Source organism: Numenius arquata, chromosome 6 (genome assembly GCF_964106895.1).
Source record: "Numenius arquata chromosome 6, bNumArq3.hap1.1, whole genome shotgun sequence".
In the NCBI taxonomy this organism is placed as follows: domain Eukaryota; kingdom Metazoa; phylum Chordata; class Aves; order Charadriiformes; family Scolopacidae; genus Numenius; species Numenius arquata.
In genome coordinates this window covers 40432164-40445779 of record NC_133581.1, presented here as the reverse complement: position 1 = coordinate 40445779, position 13616 = coordinate 40432164, and the positions used below count along the sequence as shown (strand labels likewise).

General features: G+C 37.6%; 1 protein-coding gene across 35 annotated transcripts in view; it reads left to right on the top strand.

Annotated features, from left to right (window-relative positions):
- The window catches only part of MADD (MAP kinase activating death domain), a 60299-nt gene that overhangs the window by 42814 nt on the left and 3869 nt on the right, over positions 1 to 13616 (top strand). For 20 of the 35 annotated variants that reach the window (XM_074149885.1, XM_074149898.1, XM_074149897.1 and 17 more), the window contains 4 exons: positions 80 to 244; positions 1526 to 1598; positions 3570 to 3676; positions 9267 to 9336. In XM_074149885.1, the coding sequence (XP_074005986.1) occupies positions 80 to 244; positions 1526 to 1598; positions 3570 to 3676; positions 9267 to 9336 (415 nt within the window). Of the gene's footprint in view, positions 1 to 79; positions 245 to 1525; positions 1599 to 3569; positions 3677 to 8999; positions 9009 to 9266; positions 9337 to 13616 lie in introns of all 35 variants that reach the window. The other 15 variants (XM_074149888.1, XM_074149886.1, XM_074149883.1 and 12 more) reach the window with 2 other exon arrangements.

Below are 13616 nucleotides of genomic sequence, written 5' to 3'. Positions count from 1 at the left end.
AAGAATTATTACTATTAATGCAATGGATAGCATTCAGTAAGTAATATTGGAAATCTTACATAATATTGTGTGCTCCCAGGTATGTGATGATTGCATTGTGCTGAGAAGCAACATTGGAACTGTGTATGAACGTTGGTGGTATGAGAAACTCATCAACATGACTTACTGTCCCAAAACAAAAGTGCTGTGCCTCTGGCGGAGGAATGGTCAGGAGACACAACTGAACAAGTTCTACACGAAGAAGGTATGCCTTTTTTTTTAATGCACACATTACTGAGGGAAAACTGCATAGAACAAACAAATGCTTGGTGTGTCGTATTCCATGTTTAATCAAAAAATAGCATTCTCTTTCCAGCTCTTGTTACTGAATTGCAATAGTTGCGTAACAGCACTGACATCTGAAGCTGGCATTATGCATTGTCATTTACCAGAAGACAACAGTACAGCTAGATATAATTTAAGAAATTAGATGTGTAGTTTTTACTTGTTTTTTCAGTTAGGAGGAGGAAAGCATCAGTATAACTAAATATGGTGTGAGCTTGCAGGCTTATAAAGGTAGTAAAAATATTGTGGTAGATTCATGGGAGAAAAGCTAAATAAAACTATGTCTTAATAATTGAGTTAATTGATGACAACGCCAAACTGACCAAATAGATAAAAAATTTTCTCCATTGGCCCATGTTTGATACTTATTTCATATATGCCTACATTCTCCACTAATATGAAAGCCCTTTTCTTATCTTTATGATTAATTGCAAATCTAAAGAAATAGCTTAAACCTATTAGGAGAACTCCAGTAGCTCTTAGAACTCCAGTAATTCCTACACAATGGCCAGCAAACAAGAGCTAAAGATTTGTAAATGCCAAGTAATATACTGAAAGGTTATTATCTTTGAGATATATAAAAGGATTAGATATCTGCTTCAAAAAATTTATTTTATACAGACCAGGACATCACAATGCAGGTGTGAATACAAATGGAAGGAGGACAAAAGCAGTGTGCTACAGAAGTCACTTGAAAAATTAATGACGTGTATCTTGGGCTTCTGATAAGAAAATTTTCTTAAGTTCTGCTCTGAGATTATGGCTTAGCTATTATTTGATTCTAGAGAGGGCAGTTGGAGGAAGATGAATAGAAGAATATGGCATAAGGAAATTGATAGATCATATAAGTATGACCAGTAACACTGATTGCTGGAAGCCAAAAGGAGAGAGACTGTGATATTGTTTTGAGGCTTTTTCTACACTAGGAAACGGAGTAAGCTTGATTAGATCGCTCATGAGCAGGTGCCAAGCCATGAACTCTTCAGTAGCTTGTGCTAGGAAATGATACGAAATAGTTTCGCTGTCACCTTGAAAAATAAATATAGATACCAACTAGTAATTAGCTGTGGTTGAACTTTTATAGGCTTTTTGTTGTTATGCACCACATGGGACTTGTTCTTTTTGTAGAATCTTAGAATCTTGCTGTTCTTTTCCCTTAATGATTTGGAAAAATAACACTGTATTACTCTTTTTATGTTAGTGTCGAGAATTATACTACTGTGTAAAAGACAGTATGGAGCGAGCAGCAGCAAGACAGCAAAGCATTAAACCAGGTACAAGATTTTGCTTGTTGGGAATGTTTATTGTTTAATCTGCAATCAACAGTTTTGGGTTTTTTTTGTCATTAATCACTTCTTTGAACATAATCTTTTACTTGGAAATCTTAGGGTAGCTTTGTACGTCATCCGTGTGTATGTCGCAGACTTAGTGGTGGCATTGGCTTGCTCCCATATACCTCACTCTAAATACAAACAAAACCAAAACACCTGTATAGAGAAGAGTTACACGTAAGGAGGACCAGCTGCCAGTAAAATGATAACTAGAAAAGACCGTGAAAGTTCAGCTTCGCTTTCTCTTCATGGTTGGCTACCTACTCCTTATATTCCTGATTGAGACATACAACTATTTTGTCTGCTTTGTGTTGACAATGGAGGCTAATAAATAGGCTTGTTTGTGTTAGTGAATCTACAGTGATGAACCTGCAGGTTTCTGTAGGCTTTCAGTGCACAAACCTTTTCTACACTGGAAAATAACTGGTGCAAGTCAAAAGGTGCAGTTAACCCAGTGTCCATGTATCAGTATATCTTCTCCAGTGTAGACATTCTTCTTAGTTTTGCATCTGGGACGGGGTAGTATAATAATACTGGTGAAACTTTTCTTGGCAAACACCACATTTTTTTTCCTGTTGAGTCAAAAAAACCCCAAAAAACAAAACAAAAAACAAAAAAACAAACAAAAAAAACCCAAACCCTAGAAAAGTGGATTTGCAGTTTTGGGAGATTGAGTACTTGGGAAGGCAATTTTCCATTTTTCTCAGTCCCCAGAGCATCAGGTGCTCTATGTATCTGGGTAACAAACATGAAAGTGGCTTACTTTATACCTTATACCTTCATAAGATGGTTGTATCTCCCTGGCTGAAGTCTGTTTGCAGGTTCAAGGTAACATCACTGTGGTTTTGTGTTTTCAAGTTTGGTTTTTGTTGCAACTATTTCTTTTTTTTTTTCCAAGTGGATTCTAGAACTCTGGGAGCCATTCTTTGAGGTACAAGCCTATTTTAGGTGTGTCTTAATGCCGAATCTGAAGGATCTACATTTTATAGTCATATCTGTCATCAGCATGACTGAGAAAATGACTTGCATTTATATCTGGCATCCTGAGTGTTCAGCCCTCAGTTAGCTGTTGGAGCTTGGAAAGGCCACCATTTTCTTTTTCCTACCATTAGTCCAGTTTGATTTGAGGAGGGGGACTTCAATTTGAGGAAGGACTGGACTTTCACTGAGTGTAGAGGAGGCAAAAGTGTCTTTGAAAGCTATTTTAAGAATTGGTCAATAACGTAGTATTACAAGTGTGTTTGAAAGCCATTTTCCAGGGTTCAGTGGTTCTGCACAAATGTAATTTTTTAAAAAATCATTATAAGAAAGCATTTTCTTGCTGAACTGAATGATGCAAAAGAAACTAGATGAAAATGCCTAGATTGTTTATGCTTTCAGCAATGAAAAAGTCAACATGGTTATAACAATGACAATTTAATAGAGAACATTAACAGATGACAATGTCATACAAAAACAAGCTCACAAGTGAAAGCCTGGTTTGTGTTTGCTTAACTGACTCTGCTGTAAGTGGTATTATGTGATTGCAGTGTCTTACCATGCAGAAATGAAATAGGGCATTTAAAACAAACAAACAAAACCCCAATATAAACCACAATAAATACAGACTGAGCTGATATCGATGTCCCTTCACGTAACCAGGATGAAATTTGTTATGACACTTAAAAGTCTGGTGGTTCTCAGGAGGCTGTCATTAGTGAGTGGTCTCTGCTGAAATGCTCCCTGCTGTTCTTATTAGTGTCCTCTCATTATGCACGTCAAATGGAAGTTATGTTTTCATTGTTTTATATTTCCCTTCCACATATCCTGACTTGCCTGACTGCTTTCTGTTCTTTCTTTTTCTCTCTCTGGATATTTTTGTTTGTTTGTTTTACTTTGATTTTTGTTGTTGTTGTTGTTATTAACATAACACAGGTCCTGAGTTGGGTGGTGAGTTCCCTGTGCAGGACATGAAAACTGGCGAAGGAGGTCTTCTTCAGGTCACACTGGAGGGAATCAACCTGAAATTTATGCACAGTCAGGTATGAGGGAAATCTTACGAGAAGACTGTGAGCATGAAGCTTTTTGCAGCACGCCTGTATACGTGTTTCCTCTTCCCAAAGTATCAACAAGGTCGAGGGATATCGTGTTGGGGGGTAAAAAACCATATGTATAGTTACACATAAACACACACGCATATATAAGTATATATATGTATGTAAAAATACACTGAAATTAAAATCATCAGGAAATCTATAATCAACTGAAGAAAAACACTGATACAGGATTCAGTTTCTTGTTTCTGGTCTGAATTGTCTAAGCACAAAATAAATGGTAGGCAGTGTGTTAAGGGACAGAAAAAGTGATGAATTGTAATCTAAACTGCTGTAACGCACCATGCTGTGAACACACCCTGACAGCATGAGCAGTCAACCTTAAAAATAACAGTGTTTGACTATTGTAGGTGCAGAGGGCAACCTTCTGCATTATATTTAATCCGTCTTGTTTTAAAATTTGAGAAATCATCTGTAGAATTTAGTATGAAAATAAAATGGAAAAGTGGCTCTTGTTATAATTCACAAAAATAAGAAAAAATTAGTGATTTTTTTTTTTCTTCCAAATAGAAGATCTTGTGGGCATAGAGGAAACAACTAGAATTGTCATTTCTTCCTTTCTCTGGATGTTGTTTCTGTTGCTTCCTTTGATCCTTGATTTTATTTTGCTTTGTGTTTTTTGTTTTGCATATGATATTAAATGCATGCTCTGCTAGATAGTAGAATAAATTTTTAGGGGGGAGAGAGAGTGTGTGTGAGAGAGAGAGAGAAAGAAAGAGAGAAAGAAAAGCTTCTGTCAGTCCTCTGTGGAGTGTTTTTTCCTTTCCTCCTGACTGGACTTTTCTCCCCACACAAGCTTTGTTCTTCTTTGAGGATACATCAGTGTAGATCCCACTGGAAGTGCACGTGCATCTCGAACACACATGCTCAGAATCTTTACTGCTTCTCCCAAGGTCACAGCAGCACCATGTGCCTCTTTGAGTTTATATGTGCCAGTATAAGGAGTGGAGATTTGTGAATCCCTTTCAGTTTTCTTCCTGTCCATTACCAGGGTAGAACCGGGACTACAGTTGGCCCGCTGTAGTATTTCAAACCTACCCTGTGATGGAACAGCCTGCCTGACATAGTTATAGATTCTAACTTTTTGTTGGCTATGCTGAAATATGAAGAACTGCAAGAGGAACTGATTGGTAGCACAGAATGAATTTTTGTAGCTATTGGAAATGGCAAAGGTCTAAAGCCTTTGAAAATTAAACCCTGGCAACAGTTGGATGTCATTAGAGATGGATGTAATAGAAATTACTTTGCCCTAAGATAAGAACACACCATGGGGAATGTTCTGTTTGCTTCTCCTTTTTCTTCTTCTGCAAGAAGTCAAAAACAATGTTGAGCTCAAAATGCTCATTTCTTGAACAGTATATGGAGATGACTCTATTTCATAAAATAACAGCCAGGCGTATATGCATTTGCAGTGAGAAAAGTATTAACTGTAAACATTAGGCATTATCTGTTAGAAGCAGACACTGTCTGAAAAAAAGGCTGTTAGTTTCAGAAAGTACAGTTCAGTTAGAAGAAAAAAAACTGAAAAGTAAAATTACTGAAAAGAAAATTGGTTCTGTTTTACCTCAAACCAGGACATTGCCACATTGTCGCCGTCACGTTTTCTTGAGTGTAACAGGCATCTTCACAAGACAAAGACACTCAGTGTTAAGCACATCTTGAGCACACATGCATCTGTCCAAAAGAAAAACTCCGATTCCTAGAACATACCCTTGTCCTTAAATTCAAAACCTTTTTTTCCCCTGAAAGACTGGAATGATATTCTGAAAAAAACCTTAGGGAAACCTAATACTGATTGTTATTATACGACTCTCAGGAACATCATCAGTTGAATTTCCTACCACAGATACCGAGTCCTGTGCTACCACCAGCACTCCTAGAGCGCTAGCTTTATCGTATCCTTCCTTACAGAGAATGGTGTTCTAACCTGGTGTCTGTGATGAAAATTACTACATCTTTTCTGGAAGACAGTCTGTGCAGGTCAGACCCAGGAAGTATGCCAGCTGTCTCCCCCACCCTAAAGGTTATTCCTCCTCTTCATCACTTTTCCAATGAGGCTGTAGCCAGATGAGTTTCCATTACTTAAGATGGATATTAAAACAAATACAGTTCTGGAAAATACACTTCACTTACTCAATATGTTTAATTCTCGGTCTATTAGATTTACATTTCCAGCTGGCAAGGGCATTTAGTACCATTTAGTGGACCTAAGACATATCCTTGTTTTTCTTCTCAAAACAAAGTGTCTAGACAGATATCAAAAGTCTGCTATTTGAGGGTCTTTATAGAATGGACAACTGTAGCAGTTAGGTAAAGGATTCCTCCTAGTTGCACCATACAAAAAAAAAAAATCCTCTCCAGCGGCATAATCTGTGGAGCTAAAGGATGCTTGCATTCTTATTCTAACACTCATCCAGCAGTCTGCTTTCTTGATAAAAGGTCTGCTACTCTAGATGCATTGTCCTTTCCAATTTTCATATACATTGTATTAATTGCTCCCCAAGGCAGTTGATTTCAGAATATGTATAATGAGCATGATTAAACCCAGGATCCTACAGCCATATCTCTGTGTTGAAAATGGCTTTTTCTGTTTCTATTGAGTTTGGATGGGGCTACCAACCAACAAATGCCAACAGGACCTCATCACGTCCAGCTTTCTCATCATATTCTTTTCCTTACTCCATATACAGACCCTGTTCTTGGCCCTCTTTCCAAGTACTCTTTTCAGCAATGCGGCTTACTAACAGAAGGGATTTCTGTTTCTCTGCTTGTGGGATATCATAGAAATAATTAATTTAGAACATAGGAAGAGGGGTTTCCACTTTTTTTTTTTTTTTTAAAAAAAAAAGAAAGGTAAATGGAGTCTATTCTGTCCTACCCGAGAAGACCGAACATACTGCTTCAGTGTTAGAATTGCGCTTGCTTTCATGAAACTGGTTTTGAAGGCTCTTGATTTGCAGTGTGTATACTTCCTTACCGCCTTGTGAGTTCCTTAGGAAATGTCTTAGATGCATGGTGGGCCAACCTATTATTGACACGATAATCATCTTTAGTGTTCACAAATTGTCTCATCGTGCCAGCAGCACACCTAAGTTTAAGAAGAAAAAATGTTCAAGTCTATCTGTGCCTAGCAGGTCAGAGGAACTCCTTTGGAATAGGGAGGAAGCAAGTATGCCTGTGGCATTGGCAGATTATTCTGAGTTTACATCTACAAATTAAGTTATAATATTGGGACTCAGTAACTCTGTCCCCGTTATGAATTCATCTGTGTCAAAACCAGATGAAAGTTTAATAAAATGCAGCAGGCACATGCCCATCTACAGTAGGATCCACACTGAATGCTCTGTCTTGAAGAACCACAGTTTCCCTAGGGTAAGTAACTGTTATTTCCTTTGTGCTTGTTTTCTAATTGAGTGAGAGCAGAGCATCTCTGTCCCTTAAACAGTATCGCAAGAGATGGCCCATCAACTCGTATGTCTTCTGAAAATGGATAACTTACTGTAATTGTGACAAACTCAATAAATTCTCATCTTGCTCATAATTCTTGTGGAAATGCAGCACTCCTTAACATTATACTCAGACCATGAGCACTTGGGGCAGACAAGTCTTTTAGGCAGCTTTACTGTTACCAGATAAAACAACCAATGTTGCACCTGAGCCTTTCTGTTGACTTTCTGAATTTTGTACTTTAGATTACTAGCAAAAACTTTTCACAGAAAATATTACACAAAAAGGAAACTAACTGCAATAAAGAAAGCGTTCCGTTATTGACTTGTTTACTCTGTAACTATTCCTCAAAAAATAAAATGTTTTTGACCAACTAAACTGTTATAGAACATGGGTGAAAACAGGCAAACAAAAAAGATGGTATGAAGTCTTCTTTCCCTTGAGTGCTTGAATGTAAGCAGAAAGCAAGCTTCAGATTTTCTGATTAAGTGGGAGTTTAGTTTTTTATATTGAGTGAAAAATATCCTGACTTTGTTAGTTCTCTGCTAATAAAAATAGCAATAGTAAAACCCCTTTGACTTGAGCATCAACCTGACTTCTCTCAGATGTACGGTGCGTTTACTGATCTCTATTGACACAGATAAGCCTGTTGCTTTAAAAAAAAAACCACAACAATTTCTGGTGTTGTCTTCTTTTGCTTTTCTTGGTAGCGTATCATCTGTGATTACATGGGTGTTGCTGATACTGTATTCAAGCGGGTTGCAGAGTTTTCCTTTCCTGTCTTTCCAAGACAATGAAGTTTCTCTAGTAACATTTTTTAAAACAGGTTCCAAGATCATGGTGGTGTAAGTGTATAAGCGCTAACAGTATCGATCCAGACTATGGTAGTATAGTCTTGCAAGGGTCTCTGTAAGGTATTGGACATAGACTTACTCTGAATCTTAGGGCAATGTTAGTGTTTCTCTTGCCTTCAAAAAGCAAGTATATTAGAAACTGGAATATATTAGAAACTGTAATTGATTCCTTATAGTACTTTCTACAGCTTCTTTACCTGTGAACTGACTCTGATCCTTTTGGAGATGTGACTAAAAAGAAGGGACTGTTTTATATCTTGAATCAGATTGGATATTGAACAAACTCATTATGCTCAGAGAACTTGTTTATTCATGCAGTCTTGGCATCTAGGTTCTGGACTGAAAAACCCAGTCGTGTAGTTCAACTGTTTTGTCTTTTGGGGTTCACGTATGTAAAACATAAGTTTAAAGCAGGTTTCCTTTTCTAAGTGACTGCTCAGCTGGCAGCAGCCGTATGTGAATTGAGCAAACAATAGAGAAAGGTCCAAACTCTCCCATACTGCTTAAAGCAGAAAACTGGTACTAACTGTTAAAGGAGACAGTTCCAAGAGTAAGTATGCAGCTTATATATCATAAACTGTAGTAAAATCTTAAACGGCAAGGCTGTCCAGGAGAAGGAACGTTAACGGTTCCTCATTGGATTAAATTTGACTGCTGGATAGGTTAGGAGGATCAGTGTACAGGGTGGGAAGTACAGTGCCCCTTACCTGCCCTCTGTGCCGGAGGAGGATGCATGGAGGGGCAGAAACTAACTGGGATGGATCAGAGGCTACAAATCGTGCCAAATTTGGGAGCCAGCTTTTTTCTCGTCCCCCTCTTCTGTTGTATTTCAGGTGTGTTGGTATTCTTTTTTGCAATAACTCATTTGAGTGCCTGAAGGGGTAGCAATGTTGGATATGTCAGAGTTACTAACTCCTTCGTTTCTCTTCCATGCTTTCTCCTCCTGCAAGGAGCGGAAGGTACTTCATCTTCTGCTGTCTTCGCTTCTTAGCATTTTTAAGTTATTTGTTGATTTCTAGCATTGTGGCAAGTTTGTCTTTTGACTATTTATTTCACCCTTTATTTATATATTAAACTGTAAATGAACTGGTAGCGTATGCTACAACACTTCAGGTTGTACCTGCTGTGATGATGTTTTTGTTTAGTTTTGTTTTTTAGTTTTTAAAAAAGAAACAAACCTGACTAATTTTATATTACTTTTTCTCCTGTTTTTGTAGGTTTTCATAGAGCTGAATCACATTAAAAAGTGCAATACTGTGCGAGGAGTCTTTGTCCTGGAGGAATTTGGTAATTACATTATTTTGATATTAGGTCTGTACTCACATGGCAGTAACTCAAATTTCCAGTCTTCAGATTCAGAGTTGCAGTGCAGTTTCAAAGATGGGAGAGAAATGTAGATTGCATGAGAGGTTCCTGAGAGATGGGTGACTTAACATAAGAACTTACACATTAATTTTCATCATATTAAGATTTGTGGCTGAGGTGCTTTTTGTTAGTAGACAAAGATGATGTTCTGAGCCTTCTGAAGCAAGCAAAACAAGTTAAACTTGGACGTGCGTAGGAATTTTCTTCTGCATGTTCCTTTTTCATCTGAGAAACCATGTTTTTAAGCAGGACTTAAGTTTCGCAACACCGTGTGCTTTCATTACAAAGAATTACTGTTAATTGCAAAGTTTCCTCTTTGCTCTATGTGGAATTTCTTCTTGTACGGAGCAGAAGATGTTTTGTCAGGTTGCGCTCTATTTGTCCTGTGGTTTTTGTTTCAGAGCATGACTGGTAAAGAGCGGGAAAGTAAAGGTTAAGGGGAATAGAGTTTGTGCTATTTTGGTCAGTTATTGCTATTGCATATAATCTGCCTATAATCTAGTTTGAGGAAAATTCTGGGTTACTATTCAGTGTTAGTGTCTGTCACACACATACTTCTCTCGAAATTGTCCCCAAACCTGTATTGGTTTATTCTTCCACCCATCTGAGAGACATTTGTCTAGGTCTGAAGTGTATGTATGAAACATTTAAAAAGAAGATAAAATTTACAACATTCTTTTCATAGTATATCAGCATCCATACTTCGGCTGTTAATCTAAATCAACATCTCCCTTTCCCAGGACTCTCGTTGTTCTTTGGTGCTGTGAATAGAATGTTCTGGCTGAGAGATTCTCTCTTAGAATGTAAAAGACAATTAATATGAGATTGATGTCTTTGTCCATATTAATGTATCGTCTCCTTTCTGTGATACAAAGTTAGAAGGTATTCAAATGACAAAGCCTTTCTGACTATTACAGTTTCCTTGTTGTTTGCCATAAATTAATCCCTCAGAAATTTGGGAGTTGAATTTGTGAATTTCCCATTTTCTGAAAATGTTGTTCATGGTTCAAATAATCAGGTCGGTGTATTTAAACCCCGAAAAATTTCTAATAGTTTAGAGTTAGAATAATATAGTTAATAGTTAATAGTTTAGAGTGAGTTAGTTTAGAGTTTAGAAGTTGCCTGCACTTCATGGTTGCATATTCCTTTGATACCATGGTGTTCACCCTGATGGGCGTGATTCATTTTACTACTTAGTGAAAATTGTTTTACTACTTAGTGAAATTGTTTAAGGCTGCAAAAGATTATTGATGAGTTTTAAAAAGATGAGAGTTCAGAAGCCATAAAATAAGCTTAAAAGAATGGCTTCAGCTCCTGAAATCTTGCAGTCATTTTTTGACCGGTTTTAACTCCAAGTATTTCTTTGAATAGTTTGTTTATGTTGCACAAGAAGAAAGACAGTGTTTGACTTAGTTATTTCCAGTCAACTCCTACTGATGACTCTGTAATGCAGTCCCTAAATAATGACTGTAATAACTGTTAGAAAAATAACTTCTATTTTACAGAAAATTTTGTAATCAAGGGCCTTTTGCAAGAGCCAGAATTGTGATATGGAACTTATGGAAGGGTAATTTTAAGAAGTAATTAAAAATAAACTGAGTTGGACACTACAAGCAAAACCTGAGGAATTAAACCAATTAAATTAAAAATACCTTCCTCCCAAAACAGGTCACAGACAAGAACCAATTTAAATGTGCCAAATGAGATTTACAATTTGCCCGTCCAGCTAATAAAGAGAAAAAAAAAAGGAAGAAAGGTTAGCTCCCCTGCAAAATCTTTCTTCTTGTGTAGTGATAAGAGACTACCTCAGAGATGCTTTTTTTTTTTTTTTAAATTGTTATAAAGACAAGAAGATATGCCAATCTGTCCCATTCCAAGAGAAGTTAACATGTTAGTTAACTATTAGCAAATGAACAGCATTCAGCAAAAACCTGTGTGGACTTCTTAAGAATGAAGTTATTTAGCTGCGTTAAACTTTGTGAACCTTGCGAGCGGGTTGATTATAGTGGGAGTATCCTGAAGTACTATCTCCTCTTAGGAAGGCAGAGAGTGGTAAGCACACGTACTCCACTCTGCTGGGAAACACTTCAATGCAAGATGTGTTTATTTGATCTTGCCAAGCATGAGTGCTCCAAGTTTAGTGGTATCACAGCAGGAAATTTAAGGTTTGTGTTAACACTGGGTTTAGATGGCAGCATGAAAGTTGGAGTTGTGAATTCAGAGCAGGATGAAAGCAGAAGTTCAGGAATTGTTGGCCACAAATGGAAGTGGAGATTTAAGTAAGTGAGGAAATGTAAGGCTCTTCCCTCTGGAATTTGAGTTACTGCTGTGTATTTGTGCTTTACTTTCTTGTGGCCCCTTCACCGCCGCTGCTATGAAAACCTTCATTCTCCAGCAGGTAAAGTGATGTCCCCTAAACTCATTCTATGTTAGCACCATATTTTCATTCACAGGACCAAAGGCTGCAGGATGGTGCTTAATAATTTACTCCCTTCATCCACTTAGTTCAACAGCATCAGGAATAACTTTTAATGTTAGAAGAAAACTGCTTCTGCTACTTTCTTCATTTGAGGCTTGGGTCTTTTTTTTTTTTATCTTTTTTTTTTCTTTTCTTTTTTCTTTGTATTCTGCAGCAGTAGTGCTTTGACTTCTCTGAGTGTAAATCCAAACCCACTCTCTTTACTCTTCCTAACTCAGTCCTCTCAGGAGAGTTTTCCCTATTGGAAGGACTATGAAGGATTACTTAAAGACAAGGCAACTTACTGACTGTGAAGCGGGGAGACAGTACCTTGCCTAGGTGCTCTCCTTTTCCCTCTCTTCCTATTCTCAGTTATGATACAGGACTTCACAGCTTCCCTTCTCTCCTTCCCTCATGGCACAAGGTCCTTACAGCTTTCCCTTCCTGTTTTTTGAAGAGTATATGAACATTTGTATGTTATCCAGTGGGCAGTGAGACTTACACAGCTGTAAAAGTCCTACCCTATTTGGCTGTGCACCAGCCTCACTCCCACCTTTATTCCCTGGTGACATGAAGTTAATTTGGAACATCTGGTGCCAACGGGTAAGGTAGCTTGGATGTGCACCTCCTTATCTCCCCAACTCTAGTCACTGGTATCACTGGGGCAGTGCAGCCTGGGTGTGCACTTCCCCTGTTTCTCAGGCCTTAGTGTAACTGCCAACTCCAAGAAAAGAAAGAATTGAAAAATTAAACAAAAAAAGGTATCTTACTTTTGACAATCATATGCTGTACTTTTCACTACATTTTTTTCAATAATGACAATATGATGACGTACGAGAACTAGTAGGCACCGGTTTCTATGTAAAGTGCTTTCTCAAACCCAGTCTGCACTGCCTAATTTTGGCCCCTTAGAGTGTGATCCGTCTCCCTCTCCAGCGTTTAGCCATGTCATATCATAGTTGAAAAGATGACATCTGCATGGATAGGTTTTGTTGTGGAACTTTTCCTAGTTACTCATACTGAACTCATCTGCCTCTGTTTCTTTTCTTGTCACTAGTACTATGTGTAATAAAACATTTACCCTTCCTCTATGAACCTGGTATGATTTGGTTTTGCATAATCTCTGTATTAGTACTTCTAAATTTTTTTGTTGTGACACAGAAATTCCATGGCAAATTTCAGCTATTCTGGAAGGGAAGTATTCAAAGTTGGTCTTGGTATTCCACTGATATTAACATTTTAAATTTGCCATTTGTATGTTCTTAGTGTGGTCTTTGTTCTCTCCTGATGATTTCCCATGGTATCTGTTCACAACAATTCTGTAGACAAAGTGTAGGTCAAAGGCACAGTTCAGATGCAGTGCACACTAATGGGATGGTTACAGCTTGCTTTTTTTATGCATTTCATGATGAGAACAAAAGGCAAATTTTCTTTAGCTGTGTTATGCCTGTTTCTGTTAGTTTGGGGTAGTGCAAGGGAGCAAGATGAAATTTTCTGAATAATAGGTATTTTTCATCAGTGCCCTAATCCTCTTTATAATATAAAGTCTTCTAGAAATCAACAAGCCTGGGATTTTAAGAATAGTGCAACTGAAATCAGGCAACTTGTTCAAAAGCAACATTTGCAGTGAGTATGTCAAGTAAATACCATCACAGACATCCTAGACGGGAGAAAGAATGCCTTGAGAAACTCTTGAAATAGAACCAGGAAACAGTCTTCTAGTTTAGAAAATTTTCTCCCTCTT